The sequence below is a fragment of the Brienomyrus brachyistius genome, chromosome 11, assembly GCF_023856365.1.
Source record: "Brienomyrus brachyistius isolate T26 chromosome 11, BBRACH_0.4, whole genome shotgun sequence".
Lineage (NCBI taxonomy): Eukaryota > Metazoa > Chordata > Actinopteri > Osteoglossiformes > Mormyridae > Brienomyrus > Brienomyrus brachyistius.
This window is the reverse complement of record NC_064543.1, coordinates 20,763,589-20,784,008: the sequence shown is the minus strand read 5'-3', so window position 1 is coordinate 20,784,008 and position 20,420 is coordinate 20,763,589. Positions and strand designations below refer to the sequence as shown.

The 20,420-nt window shown below is 47.2% G+C and overlaps 2 protein-coding genes across 3 annotated transcripts in view; one reads left to right on the top strand and one right to left on the bottom strand.

Annotated features, from left to right (window-relative positions):
- vps13c (vacuolar protein sorting 13 homolog C) overlaps positions 1-7,212 on the bottom strand; it is a 55,002-nt gene extending 47,790 nt beyond the window's left edge. For both annotated transcript variants that reach the window (XM_048969354.1, XM_048969355.1), the window contains exons 1-3: positions 7,007-7,212; positions 2,981-3,024; positions 1,677-1,719 (exon numbers count right to left, since the gene is read on the bottom strand). In XM_048969354.1, coding sequence (XP_048825311.1) covers positions 1,677-1,719; positions 2,981-3,024; positions 7,007-7,106 — 187 coding nt within the window. In that variant the 5' untranslated portion in view covers positions 7,107-7,212. The remainder of the gene's footprint in view (positions 1-1,676; positions 1,720-2,980; positions 3,025-7,006) is intronic.
- Positions 7,213-12,140: 4,928 nt separating this feature from the next.
- tln2b (talin 2b) overlaps positions 12,141-20,420 on the top strand; it is a 76,284-nt gene continuing 68,004 nt past the window's right edge. The window contains exon 1 of the mRNA XM_048969357.1: positions 12,141-12,328. The gene's annotated coding sequence lies outside the window, so the exon portion shown is untranslated. The remainder of the gene's footprint in view (positions 12,329-20,420) is intronic.

Sequence of the window (20,420 nt, the reverse complement as noted above, 5' to 3'; positions counted from 1 at the left end):
TCTTATGCCCTCAAAGTAAAAAGTTCACTTTTCTATGAAATATGATGCTCCGGGGCCCAGCGGTGACATCACTCTGAACCAGCGACCTTCCGATCACCGGCACAGCCCCCTAAGTCACTATGCCACCCACCTAGACGAGCTGTTTTTCCATCTCTCCAATTATAATTTATGGTTTGAATATTATTTTCTTTTAAAATCTAAAATAAAAAATAATTGTCCTCCCTGGGACAATTGTAGATTTTTGACATCAGCGTTTACATAAAACACAAATGTAGCCATAATTGCCGTTCCCTGTGTGGGCGACATCAGCGGCGGATTGAAAACGATCCTCTAGATTGTGTCATCAAGACGCCACGGAAACGAGACTGGCAAGAGCAGGGAGCACTGCGGAGGCAGCGAATGAGGGAACACCGGCAGGGAGCGGGCACGACCCCAGCGCCGGGCAGGGAGCGGGAGCGGGCGCGACCCCAGCGCCGGGCAGGGAGCGGGCGCGACCCCAGTATTGGGTAGGAACCTACATAATTCCTACATTCCATCCAGCTGAATGGTTCTTCAAGGAGTTAGGATTTCCTCTGATGTAGTGATACTTTTAATCTTTTTCTAATAAAGAAAATCCCAGCTACGTTCAGAAGAATCCCACCCATCATCTGTTGTGTGTGATGCACCTCCATGGCCATTTCAGCTGGTGATCTTCATTAACCAACTGTTACAGCATGTCACTACTAAATTATCCACCCCAAGTGTTGCATAACTAGAACAAACAGCGCATTTTTATCACGGTCATCAGACACGTTTCAAACATCTCTTTCACACCCATCTGAACCACATTCGCAAAAGAGCCATATCACAAGGCAAATGTATGAAGGCACCAGATGTTCTGCAAATATTCCAGGAAAATACAGAATTATGGAAAGGTCACTTACAGTATCAAACTGAGCATACTGTCTGATGATGATATTTCATTGGCTAAGTACCTTAGATTGGTTCTAATCTTTGACTAATCTTAGTTCTTAATTGCGAGAATCCAGAAGTGGGGAACCCTAGCAGGGAAGGTGAAGTAATGATCAGAGATATAATAAGAAAAACAGCGACGAGATGGAAAACAGATGTGAGGAGTCAGAGAGGGTTAGAAAGAAGCAGCATGTGACCTATGGATACAACCAGCAGATGAGCGCGGAAGCGCGTTATAAGTTCTACACCAGGGATTAAACTAAACACCCTCCATCAGGAAGTCTGTTTAAGATTCCCCCCCACCCGCTGCCTCCATCTTAAAAAAAAAAAAAGCCTTGTCTTCCCCCAAATCGAGTCTCCTTCTTAAATACACGCTTTGTTCCCCCCCAATCAGTCACCACCTTTTTAAAGATACACTTTGATTTTCAGTCCTCCCACATGAAGGTCATTAACAAATTATAAACCGTGTTCGATCTGGAATTACAACGTCGAAACTTGTCCCACATTATCACAAGATTCAAAACCGAAATCCTAGCAGGATGGTGGAACATAAGCAGAACTGGGACTTAAATGTAAACAGAACAGGTATCAGAGAAGCGGCACAAACATACACAGGGTTAAAAACAGAAAGCCGACTAGCTGTGTGACTCTCGTTCTTCATCGACCTCACACACCCCCCCCCCCCCCCCCCCGAGAGCTGAGGTCAGCATGTCAGAGATACTCACCGACCTGCCCCGCTTTCACCTTGAAAGGTACATCCAGCTCACTCTGTCAGGAAGAGCAGAAACGAGAGAGAATTTATCTTAAAGATGTCACACAGTAATACGGCACACAAACGAGAGCCAGACACCATATTTACAAAGTCCAGACTGCAGAACGCCGGGCAGCGTAGATAGCTCAGAACAGAAGAGCAGTTTGTCTCCGGATGCCAGGTGTTATGTGTCTAACACACCTGCAGAAGGCGCTCACAGTTACGGGCCAAGATAACCTGCCCAGTTTAAAAGCCACCATCCCATCACAGAGTGACACTGACGATGCCCCAGAGTGAGACTGCTGGCCAACGCTTTGCTGGTCCGAGCTGTAGCACATCTAAACATCAGGAAACAAATCATTTAAAAAAAAAAAAAAAAAAGCAAAGCAAAATACAGTGGTATGAAAGGCCTTCTTTTAGACATTAATGAGCTGAGACGCCAGACTATTTTAACCACGACAAAGGGACTGGACAGCAGAAGCAGCGAAGGCTGTGAAACAAGAGCAACAAGCCGTCAGCTGATGTGGTCACATGACAGCGCGGCGCGGCACGGTTAGCATCCCAGTCTCCCACTGCGGAGAAGAGCCTCTCACCCCAGTCAAGCTTTTAACAGCTGGACCAGTTCTGTCCTTTAGGACAGGCAGGTCATCCCAGACCTGTTAGACCACAGCAGCAAGACAACACGTAGCGGGATAGAAGCCATCTTCAAATACCAGCTAACTGCCTGTGGCTTCATGGGAAAACAAGCAGATGTATCCAAGGAAACACTCTGACTCAGGGGCAGATTTACCATTTCAGTTCCCTGCCCCCCCCCCACAAATGTTTCAAAAACAAGAAAAATAGCTAGTGAATACAGCCAGAAGATTTCAGCTAGGAATGGATTTATTTTATATTTAAGTAACTTTGTGGCCAACAGGGCGCCCCAAACCTCAGGGTATCCATGCAAAGGTGTGTTTTCAGTGGTGATACATACCGGCACCACCTTTAATGCGTGAAAACCCGTTACAGGCACTAAACGATTCAGAGTGATGCTGGCAGTCATCGACATGAAAACACTTACAAAATATGTACCGGAAATGCCTTATTTTTAAAAACCAGCTCTATTTTGCTGTAAGGGGAAATGCATTCATACATATATTTAAAAGTGGAATATATACGTACATTAATATATACACTAGTGACGGACACATTACCAGGACAAACAGAGACAGGTTTTTCATCAAAATCAGACCCGGATTGGCAGCGATGGAGGTACAGAGTGCTGTATTGGACACTCACCAACGCGTTCTCCTTAACTCTCAGGTTTTCAAGAACCACATTACCTGCAGGAACAGAAATGGTGGAAAAGTTAAATTTCACATTAAGGACAGAAGTGAATAGCAGGTATTTCATAGCAAGACGCAAAATATTATCCAAAGACCTTAGAAAGACTTCAGGGGCCTGTTTGACTGAACAGATAACGGCAGATTTCACTGGCAATTCTGCTAATCATGTTAGGGCAGAATGTTCTCTTCTCGATCACCGTTGAAGAAAAAAAAAACATCTGCCAATCACATTACTTGAATATTTTTGCAATACCACAATATTCAATTTTTCGGGATATTTTATTTGTGCACTGTGTACTTTTTAAATTTGTTTGTACCACATTTATTTGTTTGCTGTACTGTCTTTGCACTTTTCCTGCTTGCCACTATATGTACTTTCATCTATACACAACAGAATTCCCCACTGGGATAAATAAAGTCTAATTTAATCTTAAGACCATGGTTGAGTTTTACCTTCACTGTCAGTTAGGGCCACAGACACCCGTTATGGGCTATAGGAGTCGGCAGAGCAGGCAGAATGTTACTGTGCAGGGGAGGGGCTGGTTTGGCACGTCACAGGCTTATTTTAATGCTTTACCCACCTGCTGAAATGAGATGTAGCTTTTTTGCCATTTGTACGACACTACAATGTGTTTGCATACATCCCATCATGCTTTGCTTTTTTAAGACACACACACAGGAGGTGAGAAGATTGGGCTTTGAGTGGGGGGGGAGGGGGGCGGGGGCACCACAGCACCTCCCACTGTGTCAAATAGACCTAGTCCCATAAATCTGTCCACAGCTAAGCAAAAATAACTAAAGCTGAAGAAATAAATGTTTCACAACTAAGATATTCAGCTAAACTTGCTTCTAGCGCAACAGTAACGCTTTACATTCAGTGAACCTTCATAGAACATTCATAAGCTGCATGCAAGTATACCTTAACATGCTAACACACACTATATTGTCAAAAGTACTGGGACACCCCTCCAAATCATTGAATTCAGGTGTCCTAATCACTTCCACAGCCACATGTGTATAAAATCCGGCACCTAGGCATGCAGACTGCTTCTACAAACATTTGCTAAAGAATGGGTCACTCTCAGGAGCTCAGTGAATTCAAGCGTGGTACCGTGACAGGATGCCACCTGTGCAATAAGTCCATTTGTGAAATTTCTTCACTATTAAATATTCCACAGTCAACTGTTAGTGGTACCGTGTTATAACAAAGTGGAAACAATTGAGAACAACAGCAACTCAGCCATGAAGTGGTAGGTCATGTAAAATCACAGAGCAGGGACAGCGCATGCTGAGGAGCACAGTGTGCAGAGTCACCAACTGTCTGCAGAGTCAATAGCTACAGACCTCCGAACTTCGTGTGGCCTTCAGATTAGCTCAAGACCAGTATGTAGAGAACTTCATGGAAAGGGTTTTCATGGCCGAGCAGCTCCATCCAAATTTTAAATCGCAAAGTACAATGCAAAGCGCCAGATACAATGGTTTAAAGAAGGCCAACACTGGACTCCAGAGTAGTGGAGACGTGTTCTCTGGAGTGACGCATAACGCTTCTCTGTCTGGAAATCCGATGGACAAGTCTGGATTTGGTGGTTGCTAGGAGAACTGTACTTGCCTGACTGCATTGTGTCAAATGTAAAGTTTGGTGTGGGTTTGTTTTTCAGGTGTTGGGCTTGGCCTCTTAGTTCCAGTGAAAGCGACTCTTAATGCTGCAGCGTTCAGAGCCATTTTGGATAATTTCATGCTCCCAACTTTGTTAAGGTATACTTACTTGCCGCTTATGAATGTTTTACAATGCATGTTAAAAAGGTGCACTGAATGTTCTGTGAATACATATTAAATGTTTTGTGAAGGTGTGGTCCATGCAAAGTGTTAACCAAAGGATGACATTCAAAATGCTGCAGGACCACGTAGTATGAGACATGGCTCAGGATCTGGCATAACTAAACAAACCAGACAAGAGTGAAAACTAAACGAATCCATAAGACAAACATCAAGGCCGTACACAAGCATCCGCGTAGGGAACCAGGGTAAGATCGTGAATTTGGCAAATGATCTGATGATAAAGCTTGCCAATTATTTTGCCGTTGTATGTAAAATGTACGACATTTGTTTTAATGATTAAACAGGGCAAATGGAGGTTGCAGCATTTCTTTTTTGCGTGCTGCAAAGTTCAGTTTGTGAACCCAAATAGAATAGAATTTCTGTACACGACTCCTAAAATGTGATCTAGTCATTATAATAGACAACCATATTTACAAAAAGTCAAATATAAAACACACATACAACATTTTACACTGCAATGTCTCTAACTTGCAAAACACTTAAACAATCAAGGCAACCAATGGAAGAAAGTATATGAATCTCTAGAATAACAACCTCTTGAAAATGGGGTCATGGGTTGGCAGGTTTTACTATAAGTTCTGGAGTTTGACCCACCCTGTCATACAAGTGCAGTGTTGCTTAGCTGCTCTTCACAGCAATTCTGGGCAGGTGCCATACAGCCTGATTTAAAGATGTCAGACAACCTCGGAAGAGGAGCGACGGAAGCTCATCAGGCTGGTTTACACAGGGATTGCAAAGAACTTGGGCTTCACAGCTAAAGAAGCAGGAATCTCTATCGCTAGATAACGTATGTGCTCGTTAGCCTAACATGAGAAACACACTGAAGAGCAGGGGCGTTTATGAAAGGCCACCATGGAGGAGAGCTCTGATCTCCACGACCACCTAGATGTTCCACAGCAGTGCTAGAACAATGTACGGTACTATGGCCAAATGAGACAAACATTGATCTTTTGGTAAATGTACACAGTGCGACAATTGTAGTAAACAAATCACTGCATAGCAACTACAAAAAGTCTTGGCTAACTCTGAAGCTCGGGTGGGGTGGGGGGGGGTTGTGATGGTGAGGGGGTGCCTGGCTGCCTCTGGGCTGGGAGGGTTTGCAGTCAATGAGGCACCAGTTGATTTGGAGTTACATCAGGATATTCTACAGGAGGAAGTAAGGGCATGTATGTGATCTAAACTTCAAACTAAGCACATGCACCACAGATGGTAATAATAAAGGAAGATTTTTTCAGAATGATTGCGTGTTGATTTCAGCCCTACTGAAATGCTGTCGGCCGATCAGAAGCAGGACAGCCCTACAAGAAAGAGGAAGTGAAACAAACTACTTTCTATGGAAGAATGAGCCAAACAGCAGCTACAGAGACCGTTTGGCTGATGTTACTGCAAATAACATTAGTTGTTAAATATAAGGATTTATATAGTTTTTTCCTTGACCTGAATTCCTTAAACCATTTATTCAAGAAAGTCCTGGCAATGTAAATGGTGTGTGCCGTTTGTTAGATAAGACTGTGTTTACATACTATAAGACTTAAACACGGAAAACTAACAACTGCACTAATCCGTGCTTGCAACAGAGGACAACTTACTGCATCAATCTGTCAAACAAAAAGCAGAAATCACCTAATACGGGATTTGCTGGTCTGCTGACACCCAGACCTGATGCAGGTGACTGGCAGTTTTCCTAGAGACGTAATTATGCTGGGCTGTCATAAATATTTCATGGGACATGAATGAACTGGCTGTTTTTATTTTTCTCCCTTTTCCAAAACCCTCGGCGGCAATGATGTAGTCATTATCTGCATTTGCTTTTCGATGGCTTTGACCGCTGTAATTCTTAAAAAGACATTCATCATAAAGCCAAGTATACGTAACATGTTAATTCGAGGAAAACAGTTCCTGCATCACATCTATTTCTCATTAGCATGGCTATATTTATGTAAGCTAATTAAGCCAGATAAGGAAACCAGCAAGATGCAAAGACATTAACAGAGACTAATCCGGCGCGAGCTTCGGTTAGTTAACTGGCCAGTAAAATAAACTTAGTTATGCTTTCTTTCCCGATAACTGGATGTTTGTTTACCATTTTTCAATATAACACATGATACGGGGCTGGTAGCACATGTATGTACACACTCACCTCCCCAGATCCCAATCTTGAGCTGAGACTTGTCCAGATTCTCCACATAGTCCCCAATGAACCTGTTCAGCAGGTCACTAACCAGAGCCTCGAACACCATCGCTACTTCGAAGACCTGGAGACTCACACCTCTTCCTGCACGGTCTCCAGCTGCCGAATCCCGTGATCGTCGCTCCGCCCGTCCGCTTTCAAGCCCAGGATGATTGAGTCGGAACTCGATGATCTCCTAGTCATGCCTCACGCTCACCGACTCGGCGATCGACTCGTCATGTCTACCTGTCACCACGCAGCTTAGGCCGCCCAGAGCGATCAGTTTATAGTGTGTATGGCCATAGATTATTGTTAAAAAGTCCCGCATCGGTGACGGTCATCGTCCTTGTTATACTTTCTCCTTTTCCAAAATAATATAGCGACATTACATTTTTGTATCACTATTCGAAATAGTTTACCCAAAGCTGTATTTCATATTTTGTTCAGTATTTTGTGTTTCTCAGCCCTTATTTCGTACAATACAGGACGCCACGAATGCTGAAAATGCACCATTAAACGTTATTTTAAGATGAAACAAATACGGATCTTTTAACGAGTTCTTAATTCAGATTCCATGGTAACACTGTCATAGTGGTCTTTGTTGTTCAGTGATTTAAAACATGTAAATCTTGCGTCCGTTTCTTTTGTTAATAAAATAATATGCAGAACAAGACAAACGTAGACCATTTATGAAAAAGAGTTAAGTAAGGATTTCGGATATTACGCCTACGACACAGCAAACACTAATTTAATGCCAAGCTAGAAGTTCATAATTGTTCAAGTCGTGGTGTATATATTGCAAGAACCAAACGCATGTGTCTGCCGGGATTATGGAAACAGTTTGACAGTAGTTAATAAAACTAACAGACGTGGAAAATGCCTCCATGTTTTATGAAAGGTAATATTCAAAATACAGTTGAGTCTGACTCTTATGAATTTTAGTTATTTAATATACATCTTAATGGGTTAGCAAAGTATAACATCTGTACACATTTTTAGCGCAAGACATAATGTGTAAACCTCCATGAAGCTCACTAGGTGGATTACCCTTTAGATGGATAAAGCGCTATAACATTAGAATCATGTTTTGTTTGCAAAGTATGGATGCATACAAAGAATTTAGCAAGGTGTATATACAAAACTAAACAAAAAACTAAAGCTAAACTAAGGTAAGATCAAGATCACTACATCCCGCATGATCCCCCAAAGGACAGTCACTCCCAAAGTCATTTTACTGACAGCTTTAAAGAACATGGACCTGCATCTGATTTCATCTTCTGGAACAAGAAGAAAAAGCAGCCATCATTAAAACCTGGATTGTGGCTCCGATGGATGCACTTTGCCAGGTAGCAAAGAGATGTTTGGGGGAGGGGGGTATGTCCACCAGCGGGGAATATGTCCTCTCAGGTCCAATGAGGCGTACGCCCGGAGCGCCATTTCTCACGCAGCAGCACCTTAAACCAGCGGGATTTAGAGGCGGACCCAAAAAGCAGCGGGGAACCGAAGGGGGAGGAGTCTGAGGAGGAGGCGGAGTCACCATTTATAAGTGCTGGCCTTCCCTGGGGGCAGGTCCTGGGGAGGAGCTTCCATGTGAACGTCAAGAGGGTGGAGGAAGAGGACGGTGTGTCTCGGCGGAAAGTGCCGGGGTTCTCTCTGGGGAGCACGAGCGGAAAAGCAGAAGAGCTGTGATCATCGTGAAACAGAGACTCCTTCGTCCTGGTGTGAGGGACCTCCAGCAGAGTGCAGAAGCCGTAGCACGTCTGCACTTTGGCCAGGTGTGGCAGCGAAAGTGCGGCCTGGCTTTGGGGGTCTGCATTGGTGTTCATTCTATAGCTGGATCTCCTGTCCAGAGGCACCTCACCCGCATGGGGGTTAGTAAGCTCACGTGTCAGGGCCTCCCTCCCATGCCTGGGGTGCCTCTTGAGGGAGGGTGCAGGTCTCCTTGGGCTGGGGCCTCTCTGATCTCCCTGCCAGGGGACCTTTGGCGGAATGCAGAAGTCTGGGATGGTGTCTGGAGTGATGATGTTCCGACAAAGGGAGCCTTTCCTCTTTTTCCCTAAAGAAATTTTATATCTAAACATGATATGACCAATTTTGATATTGTATCCCACTGCAGGGAGAGGAGAGACAGCTTCTTCCACTAACAGACAGACGACATTAAAAACGTGCAGGAATCTCTGGGTCAGTGGGGAAAAGAGATTAAACACCATAAGAAGGACAATTCCTTATGAACTCACAAAAAATCAGCACATACACAAAGGAGACTGAACGTATAACTTTTAATTAAAAAAAAAAACAGTGACATCAAATTTTGACATAATTCACCTGTCCATCCTCCAAAAGATAACAGAATACTTACCTTGGTATTCCGGCAAACGCAACACGAATGAAATACTGCGAGCGGCTGCTCCTCGCGGGGTACCAAGCTTGCGGCTCTCACGCGACGCTGTCATAAATAGGGCTCAGCGCCTGGGCGTGAGCGTGGCGTTGGCTCGAATCCCTCCCGGACCCTCCCATAACCTAAAAACTCTGCTCACATGGAGACGGTCAAATGCCAAAAACGTGGTCGGTTGTCGCGGCACGGAGCACGCTGAACAGGGTGGCCAGGTAAGCAAATATGCAGGAGTCGCTCCAAATGAGAAGTGCTCTGGCCTTATTGACTTTTCCATTCCCGCTGTTTTTCACGATCTGCGCTAACAGAGGCAAAGCCTGCGGTTCCTGTGCCTCCCGGGCACGAATCACATTACAGATAATGGATATCGCAGAAGGAGGTTCTACGCGCGAAATTCACGGGAATTCGGGCTGTTCGACACCTGATACAATTGAATTCACCCTTTGATGTTAGAGTAACAATGCAAAAGACAACCTGGCATGTGAACTCATTACCCAGATATGAACCCTTCACATACATAATGATATGGGAGGGGGGAGCATGGTGCCTCAGAGCTCTGGGGCTGGTGGGGATCTCAGCTCCGATCTGTGTGTCTGTGGTTGGTTGGGGGGGGGGGGGTCCTTTCTAATTTTCTCTCTTGGGTAATTGCTGTGCCCTGAATTTCCCATAGTGCGGGTGTGCAGGACACAATATCGTCAAACTGATAGAATTTAGTGATTAATTGTCATTGTTGACACAGCACAGCACACAGTTCACAACAACTAAATGTGTCCTCTGCATTTAACCCATATGTGACAATGTGACATAGCAGGGGGCAGCTAATCCAGCGCCCGGGGAGCAGAGTTTGGGGGCGGTACCTTGCTCAGGGTACCTCATTAATGTCAGTTCACGTAAAAGCAGATTTTTTCCCTCACATATCCCGTACTGGCCTCATCGTATTTAATGAAAATTATGCTGCTCACTTCTGCCCTCTAGTGATAACCTCAAATGTGATCAAGTGCTTCGGTATTGTACAGATGACTGGCTTCTGCTGTGAATTACGTTTTGCTCTGTAAAGTTGGGGTGCAACGTCAAATCTAAAGCCTTTATTTTCGTTTTGAAAAGAACGAAAAATAGATTTCTCGTCGTAAGAGCAAATTGCCACTAATGTGAAGAACGCTTCGCCTTTCCATTAGACTGGCTAACGACAGAAGATGAGCGTAGGGGACACAAGACGTCACGACGAGCTCCCTGTTGGAGTCGCTCCTCATTATAGAGAACAGGGAGGAGCGGGTAGATTTGGCGCCCGGGTCACCTGATACAGCTGCTCTTGAAAATCCCCCTGGATGTTTTTTTAGCAACATCACACCAGATGAACACCCGGCCCCGCCGGCGGTGGGGGAGGGGGGGGGGTTTCCATTTCCATTTCTCAGCTGGTCTGGGATGGCGTGGATTATCTGAGGAGGAGCGGGGATAGTGCCAGGGAATAGGAAGCATGCTCCCAGTATGAAGTTCAACTGGATAAGTGGAATTGAAAATGGATGGATATACGGCTGGAAATAGAAAGGGTTCTGGTAATACATTTTAATGTCAGCACATCTCACCATACTCTTGTGCAATTCTCCTAAAATTCCTTACGGATTACAAGTACGGCAGCCTTTTTCTTTTCAGAACATTTCAGAAGTCAGCTCTGAAGCTGCGTAAACAAGCCGGCATCTACCTAACAGACTGAACTGACACAAACCTGTAATGGAGAACAAGTTATGAAGGACGCGATAAAACCAAGGAAGAAAAGTAGATAAAACCTCTATTAAACATAAATCAAACACACTAACGTATCTCTGGTGATAAAAATAAATTACAACAGAATATGAAGTTAATTTTTATTATGTTGTGCATAATAAACCAAATACGAAAAAAAGTCTTCGTATATTCCTGAGAATAAGTACCATTGCAACGTAGTTAATCGCCGAATGCTCTAACGGTAACCCAGCGCCAATAAGAATGCACGAGGTCGAAAGTGTTTGCATTTCCTCTAATGGCCACAAGAGAGCAGCATATTAAAAAAAAACGAGCTCTATGTTTTTGAAATGTATTTCTGTCTTCCACATACTATATTATTGAATATTTCAAATAGTATGGAAAATATCAAAACGTGGCACCCTATTGATGCTTCTGGAATACAGTTTGAAATTGCTGAAAATCATCTATATATACGGAAATCATGCTGTAGATTTTCTTTGCTGCCGTTTTCTTATCTATATAACATGCTGTTGGCCGACATCAAGATTACAAGGATGTTTGGAACTAGAAGAATTTCTGTGATTGAGGATCGATGAGACGGACATCAGAGTGAGGTCGAGGTCATGGCTGCACAGGTTCAGGGGAGAGTGCCATGGGCCGGAGCCCCTCTCTCGCTCGCATGAAACGGTCGCGTTTAATAAGCAACACTTTGTAGCAGTAAGATAAACAGCCTACTGTAATTTCAACCCTTTTGCTAAGAAAGAGGCCCTTAGAAAAACAATACCGGGTCACACGCTATCCCCAGTCTATCTGATCGGTATCATTTATCTAACACTTAATCAGCGCTGATGAGAAATCAGCACTGAAGTATTCTCAGCCAAAAAAGAGCCTCATCCTTCATATACATTTATGCACCTCGTAGCAGATATTTGATCCCCAGCTGATTTGTAACACCACGCCGGACTACACGGAGAAGAGAAAGAGTGTCCCTGGCTTATGACGCGCTTCCTCTTTTCCCAGTGCAGGAATCCGTCTCTTTTTCCCTCTCTTCTCGCTAACTTTGAGCTTCTCTCAAAGAGGAGGGGTTGGACTTCAGAGAGGCAGGGCTGCAGCCCGCTCCACATCTAACTCTGCCTGTCTGCCTGCCTGCATGCGATGAAGCACTAGCGGATTCACAGGTATGGACACCCGCCGCCTACCTTGTTCTCGCTCCGTTTCCCTCTGCAGATCGTCTTTTCCCCCCTGATCAGACTGCAATATCAGTTATGTCTGGTTATATGTGCCTTTTGCTACATGGACGCTGATATCTTGATAATGGCTGTTGGATGAATGGGAGCAGCTAGGAATACCGTGTTTGAGCAGGAGCAGTAGAAGCAACCGATTAGGCTCACTATTTCACATCTAAGTGGTAATGAAAATGAGTTATCTAGGCGATATTTCTCGTTTACGGACGTTGAATAATTTCCCTGCTAAATAATTTATTATAATAATATAATAACGGCGGCGATTACTTTGGTTTTAAATGCAAGAGCAGCAAACGAGCCTATACCAGAAATGTATCCGTATAATAGCAGTCTTAAAAATAGGGAAACCCGTTAGGGTAATCTTTACTAAATCAGATGAAGTCTTAATCTGAGTGTCCGTTTTGCATGAGAGCAGGCGTTTAGCGACCAGCTATGGATGGGAAGATGAGACAGGCGATGTTTACGGATTACTTCTTAGTGCAAACCGAGATATTACCCGTGCGGGCTGGACTTCGCCAGCAGCGGCTCCCATTAATCGCAAATACGGATTTTCTGTATTTATTCGTCTCTTGAAGTGTGTAAATGTGTAGCCCTAAGTTTCTGTAGCTGACGGTTTGAAAGGGCGAAATTTGAAGCCGCCATATTTTAATGATACTCCCATTAGTGCCGGGCAAACGGAGATGTGATATATTAATTCGTGAAACTTTGTCTTTTAATCTTTTTGGGCGCGTTTGGGAATATAACAGATGCACATTTGGTGTGCCGATTGATAAACAGCAGCGGCGGTGGGCGCGCATATTCCGTTTTATTGAGAGATGTCTTATAATTAAGCCGCCCCACGTCAAGCCATCATCCGTCACAAAATGAAGATATCAGTAACCCGCATCCCGGCGCGATTGCTGATAAATAAGGTGTGATTGAACGTTTCCTGTTTGGAGAAACGCGGTTATTAACCCTGGGCTTGTTTCCGGTCACTAACACCGCTGCGATACATTGTAACAAATGCCGCTGCGATACATTGTAACAAATGCCGCTGCGATACATTGTGACAAACGCCGCTGCGTTACATTGTAACGCTCGCGATGTAATCAAGCCGCCGCTCCGACCCCCGGCTGCCTTCGGCTCAGCACTGGCGCTTCTGGGGCGCTAGCCCTGGGTCCTGTGTCTTATACTGGAGGTCGCCAGGTAGCCAGGTAGCGGCGCTTTAATGCACGTATGCAATGTAAACAGCGCCCTTTAAGGCTTAAATCCCCTCTGTTTGGGGAGGCGGCGGGGGCTTTTCACGGCTCTTTCCTTTGGAGGGTCCTAACAGCACCACGCCCCTTGATAAAAGCACGGCTGTGAAGTTCTGCACATGGAGGTGAAGCCGGGCGCGTCCTGATCGCTGCCAGTCAGTCAGTCAAGTAATTTGGGGGATTTCTGCGATCACCCACGTTAATGGACAGACAGGCGGACTTGTGTCCACCCAAACCTTCATAGATGAAACGCACGTAACGCGTTTATTTCAGGTCTGAATAAAAATTGCTTCGTCCGCATCGCTACTCATCTAGGGCTGAAATCCCAATTCTGGGTCTCCAGTGTGTCTTATGATGTAAGGAGACCGTTTCAGCTTGGGAGATTGTCGCGTGGCTCTGGAAAAGAGGGCCAGGGCCATTAGCCTAATCTAGAAACCTAAATCTGATTAGATTTGGGCATCTATAAATCTAAAGAGCAGGAAGATGCACAATAAACCAAGGGATTAGATGGGATTGAACTGTGATGTATGGAAGAGGAAATGGATGTTTAAATGTACTCGGCTTTTGGCAGGTTTGTGGGGTCTCTGCTGCCCGGCTATTGCAGTGTTGGAAGTACAAGGCAGTAGATTATGCAGGATAGGCCATTATTTCTGGCTCACTATAACTTGCTGTTGTTGTTCTTAAACAATCAGGGTGATTTTAGTTGATTACAAACTTGCATTCACCAGCTTTTGCTGATTCTGTAGTTAATTCTTCATGTGACATTAAACATGTATTTCATGAAGGTTAAATGTTTTTTCATAACATTGGAGTACCACTTTACATAATAATTCAGTAAGCCCGTTGGCCTGGTAATGGCTTACAAGGAGCTGCTTATATTTGCCGTTTGGCTGAACCAGCTAATTTACTCGTGTCGTCTTCAGTCTGAGTTTGCGTTTGATGCCTTTGAGTATCAGCATGGCAGCCGTGCGGCACCAGTATCATGGCGTTTCCCAGCATGCATTTCAGTATATATTTACTACCTACAGTGGCACTCTAGGCCTGTGTGATTCGCTGTTTTTTCAAGTTACTTAGCAAGTGCGCTTTGTGTCTTTGATCTTCGTTACCCCTCCTCCCCCAATCCTTTACCTTTTTATTGTGTGGTTTCTGTCTCCTTCGGCACAATGTTGTGTCATGTGATTCCGGAATGCACAGGATTTTAACTATTAAAAAATGTCACCTATAAATAGCGCCGCAGCGGCGGGCGGTGTGACCCGAGACTCCGCGCCGAGGTCATGCTCAGGTTTCCAGAGGCTTCCGCCCGGTGTTACTCCGGGACGATAAGCCATGGAGCGCAGACTGGGAGCTGTGCTTCGTGGCCGACGTGTTTATGGCACTGGGAGAGTGGCGAGGCTAGTAACACCTGGTTGCTGGGGAGTTAATTGTGGCTGCTGGGTTAATTTATTGATCCTGTGTCTGCTTGGGGGGGGGGGGGGGGGTGGGTGCGTCAGGAGGAAGTAATGAGCTGCACAGCTCAGCAGTGAGGCTCCTGTAATTACAGGATGTGCTGTGTAAACATGTCGGGCCGGGACACTGCAGCACACGTTTGCCCCCCCCGGGTCGTCTGCGGTGATGGGAGCCTGCCACTGCTGGGGATGTGGCCCCCTGTGGACGGATGTGCCACTGCTGGGGATGTGGCCCCCTGTGGACGGATGTGCCACTGCTGGGGATGTGGCCCCCTGTGGACGGATGTGCCACTGCTGGGGATGTGGCCCCCTGTGGACGGATGTGCCACTGCTGGGGATGTGGCCCCCTGTGGACGGATGTGCCACTGCCGGGGATGTGGCCCCCTGTGGACGGAGGTGCCACTGCCGGGGATGTGGCCCCCTGTGGACGGATGTGCCACTGCTGGGGGGACGGCAGTCTGGAATGGGCCCCTGCCACTGGATAATGAATCTGCGAAGGCTGGAGTCTCATCACCCGACTCTTGCATGACCCGAGCCTGGACCTCCTGTGCGTCTGAGCTCGCTAACGGGTCCGGGCCTTTCCGCTGGCCTTGCTGCATGCTCCGTGTGGATTGTTACTTGATCTAGGCACTTGCAGTACAAAAACGTTCGGGGAGCATATTGTTTATAATTGCCGGTCTGCTGCGAATTTCCGACTCCGTCCTCCTCGGCGAAGGCCTCGTATTCCGCGTGCTTTTGTTTGCGCCGACACATTCATCCCATTGTTGTGTAACTCTACAGACGGCACAGAAAAAACAGAGAGACGGTTCGCTTTCTTTCTTTATACGCGGGTGAAGAGGAAGTGCATCCTGGTGCCAAAGCCGACACGACACACCTTGCATATTCGCACTATATCCGGAAGGTTCCCTGGCCATCCCTCTGTGTGGTGCATTATGGGGCATCCCGGCTGTTGTCGGCACCACTTGCTGCCCCCAGGTCCGTGTGTGAAATCTCTCCGGAAGGTGTGGAGTGTTTGCGCAGGTGAAGGTCAGGGTCTTTGGTGTGTGAAGCTTGGGAGGGGGGCTGCTTGGTGTGTTTGTTCCCCTCCCCGTGATGGTGTTGGTCAAGTAGAGCAGCTTTACTGATGAGCCTCTGTGTCAGCTTGTGTGTAACATAAGGTTTCATGATTGCAGATGCTGGTAACATGACTTTTGAAAATGGAGGGGAAATGAAACCCCAGTCGCGCTGGACAGCAGTGAGTCTCGCTTGATCTTTTAATATTTATTATGGCCAATAACTGGCCACTTGTGTGGATCGACCGGCGGTTCGATCTCACCAAAATGCAACCACTGTTTCAGAGGTATGATTTGCAGGACTGATTTCATGTCAGCAAAATCTGTTGCTCTCGTTGGACACCCCCAGTATAAGAAAGCCCATAATAAGCCACATTGCACTCGGAGCTGCTGAGGACCGGTGCTTGTGGGTACGGGCGCCATGGCGACAGCGTGAGGTCTAACAGACACAGTGATGAAGGAGCAGCAAATAGGTGGGTTTGGGTTATGGCGGGAGACACCGTGACGGCAAGAGGATCCACAGCCGTGCACACGCTCATTTACTCGTGCAGAAGCAGGGTCACATGATCCGTTAGCAGTTCGTTTACTTGTTTGTGAGGCTGATGAGCACAAGGCTACGGACGTGCATTTTAGTTGCTTAATTATATGGGAAAAAATTTAGATTTTTCATATTTGAGTAGCTTAAGTGATGATTTCATAGCCCTGGAAGGAGTGTGAGTGTGTGTGTGTGTGTGTGTGTGTGTGTGTATTTACCACATTGTGGGGACCAAAAAAAACTGTTATTTTTTAACTTGTGGGGACATTTTTCAGCTGTCTGCAACATTAACCTTAATTTTATTTTTAAAGAAAATCTATGAATGCAATCACGAAAGTAAAATAGTCAAAAATGTTTTGTGTGTGCGCATATTTGCGTGTTCAGTGTGTTCTGTATAGCGTGTGTGTGTGTATATTGTGTGTGTCTGTGTATAGTATGTGGTCCCCTTGTTGAGAAGAGGATCGGATCATGAAAACGTTTGAATAGCTCAGCCTGGGGCTGTGAAACCGCAGAAGCTAAAGGCAAACAGGTGGCATGTAGCGCGGGCCGGGCGTTCTCAGAGAGCTCGTGGCCGCCGAATTATCCTGCCATCTGGGAGGGGGGGGGGGGTTGCAGGACCCCCTGCCCCCCCATCCCAGTTATAATTAGGGCTGGGGGTCCATGGCACACGCTCAGTGTCCATGTTACCAGGCGTCTCCACTTGCCAACAGCAACTGCTAAAACCCTACACCCCAAAGCCAGGGGTGTCCCGGGAATCAGCGTGTGGGGCAGGAGCTCAGGAAGGGGTGCCCCCCTCCCACAGCACTCCCCAACACAGATTCCCCTGCTTTTTTCTAGCTGACCCCTGGTACCTGTTTGCTCCGAAGCGTTACACTAAACCGCGTGTTGTGTGGTCAGCGGTCAGGGCGCTGTGCCTATGATTGGAAGGTCACCAGTTCGAATCCCAGGATCCAGGTACTGTCTGACCCTGCTTTCTCAAAAGAATTGGGTAAATTGAATAAAATGAAGGGATGCCTGAGGAAGGAAGCCTGCATGATGAGCTCTGTAATTGACACAGCCGGCCAATGAGAGAGCAGCGCTGGCTCTCCGGCTGTTTCCCATTGAATAATCTCTGTGATTTATGCCTTTGAAATGCTGCACATCTGACCCTCAGCTGGACTTTTACAAGATGGATTAAAATCCGGCAGTGCCTCCCTTTCTGCTGCCTTGCTCTGCTTATGATTCTGTGTCTCGGCTTGTGCCGATGGTGAAGCTCTGTGCTTGATGGCGGTGGCTATCATAAGCACCGGTGCTCACGTTTGTACTCACACTTGAGGTTTGTTTATATCGAATTAACGCGAGGCTTAGTTTTGGCACGTCGACGTAGCATCTTTGATGGCGTCTTTCAAACGCAGGAAAAAAAATTAGCTTTTATGAAGATGGCTGTAATTTTTGTACAAGAACTGATGAAATTTATTCATCGGTTGGCTTTGAGACTCTTCTGAAGGACGGCCGGTGACGTGTCAACATTGGCTCAGCAGATTGGGAGGCTGTGCTCGTGATCAGAAGGTCTTCGACTCAAATCCCAGAGTCAGATCACCATTGGGTCCCCGAGCAAGACCCTTAACAGGTGCCGCCCCGGAACCGGCTGACCCTGCTCTCCCCAAATCGTATGTCGTTTTGGATAAAAGTGGCTGCTAAGCAACATTATCTTGTGCTGTTGGTTCCTGCAGGTATGAAGACATGGTCACTGTCAGGTGTGTAGCGTGTAGCTCCGGCGGCCCTTGTCTGGCCTCTCTGTGTCTGTGTTTATGTCTGGGTCCCAATGGACGTTTTGTTAGCTCCTGCCCTGGAGGGAAAGTGCTTCCCCTCTGGTTGATGCCGTTGTGGTCCAGTTTGCCCAGAGAGTCGTCTGGGGGACGGTGGAGATCTTCCTGGGCTGGGATTGTCTGGGCCAGGATTCTTCTTTCCGGATTCCTCCATTTGGTCTCTCTGTTCCTGGCCACCCCCCCCCCGCCCCCCTGGCTTTTTTCACTGCTCCATGTGCTGTGTTTTCCTGGCCCTCTCCGTAAGCTCTCCGTAAGCATGGGCCCCCCGGGGCCGCCTCCCCCGCAGGGTCACGGCCCGCGCCCTGCCCAGCCCACAGTGGGCGGCACCGAATAGCACGGATTCCTGATTCGGGGCTGGCCAGAGTGCGTGGGAGGTGCGGGGCTCTGAGGGGCGGGGGGCACTGAGGGGCAGGGCGTGGGGCGTGGCCAATGTGCCTTTGTCAGGGGTGGGATTCAAACTGGGCGGATCTTTCCGGAACAGAGAATTTCCTTTTTCTTTCCAGCTGGGTGAAGTGAACAATTCTGCTGTCTTTCCGCACTGCTGTGAGCTCTTACTGCTGTGTCTGTGAGTTCATGGGCACCTTGTATTAGCGTAACTTTTAGGGTAAAAAAAATGAAATAGGGAAATGTGGGAAGGATGGGCATCCACCGCTTCGGAAACGCACAGAAGCTTCCAGCGCGCTGTTGGGCTGCGCTCGACGTCGACAGCCCGATGTTAATCGAATGTCCGAAAATAGAGGTGTTGGGCAGGTGGGCTGACAGCGAGGGGGATGGGGGTGTGAGCTGGATGGGGTTGGCGGTGCAGCTTTGGAGTGGGGGGGCTGACCTTGCAGGCGGCGTGGCGATCGGTCCATGTGTGGCAGGTGGGCTTTAACCCGCTCACACGCTTTCGGAGAGGGGATGCACCGGGCGGAGCCGGATCTTGCGCATTTAATGCACGGCTGCATTAATAATCAGGTGCTGTGCTCTGCCAGTTTATAAATGCGTGTCTGGGGTGACTGTGAAACACAGAGACCCCCTGGATAGATATAAAATACCCCGTGTTACTGTGGGAGAAATTGTCACATTCTCATTTAATGCCCGCCAGTGTGCCTCGTGGTCCCACATGCCCTGGAAAAGCAGCTGCACCGCATGCGCAGTGTTTCCAAAGCAGATCCGGCCTGTGCAGTGCTGAATGTGGCACCTATGCTGCTGCCGTCATTCATTACTTTGTGTGATTAGCCGCCATGTCACGTTAAACTTGCAAAGGAAGAAATCCTAAGTAACAAATCCAGCTGATGAATGTTTTTATTCCTGTTGAAGGCTATAAAGTTCTTCTAAACATCTTCATGCTGTCAGACTTTGGTTCTGTTGTGCTGGGGGGGCGGGGGGGAGTTGATTTGGGGACATCGGTAATTTGTGGTTAGGGTCACTGCACACCCGACATTAAGGTGTTGTTGTCCTACTGTTGGAATATACGCAGTGTTTCTCCCAGCTGACACTGGCCTCGCCATGGTGACGGCACTGTCACGCCCCCGGAAACCAGGCCACTCATCTCCGGGGTGCTTTATGGATGGATCTGATTGGCTGGCAGACATCGTAAATATCTGTCTCGCCGGTGTTTGTGTGGCTGACTGTGTCTGCATTCTGGCTCCATTGCTGTAGGAGAGCAAGGGAGTCCCCCCCCCCCCGAAAGATAAGCTGCGGGCAGTCAGCCGCCGCATGCTGAGCCAGCAGGAGCTGTCCCTGCTCTCTGTGGGGGGGTAGCCAGCCCGCGTCACTGTCACCCCATTTGCGGAGGGCCCCCGGGGGGGGGGCAGGGCATTCGGTAAATCACGGGAAAGCAGGGTCCAATGGTGGAGGGAGTGGGGAGCTTGTTTGCATCACACACATGCCTGCCATGTTTCTGCTCCCCCGGCTGCATGCCTGCATGCGCTCGCATGCGTATGTGCCGGTGCAGTGCCAGCTCCCC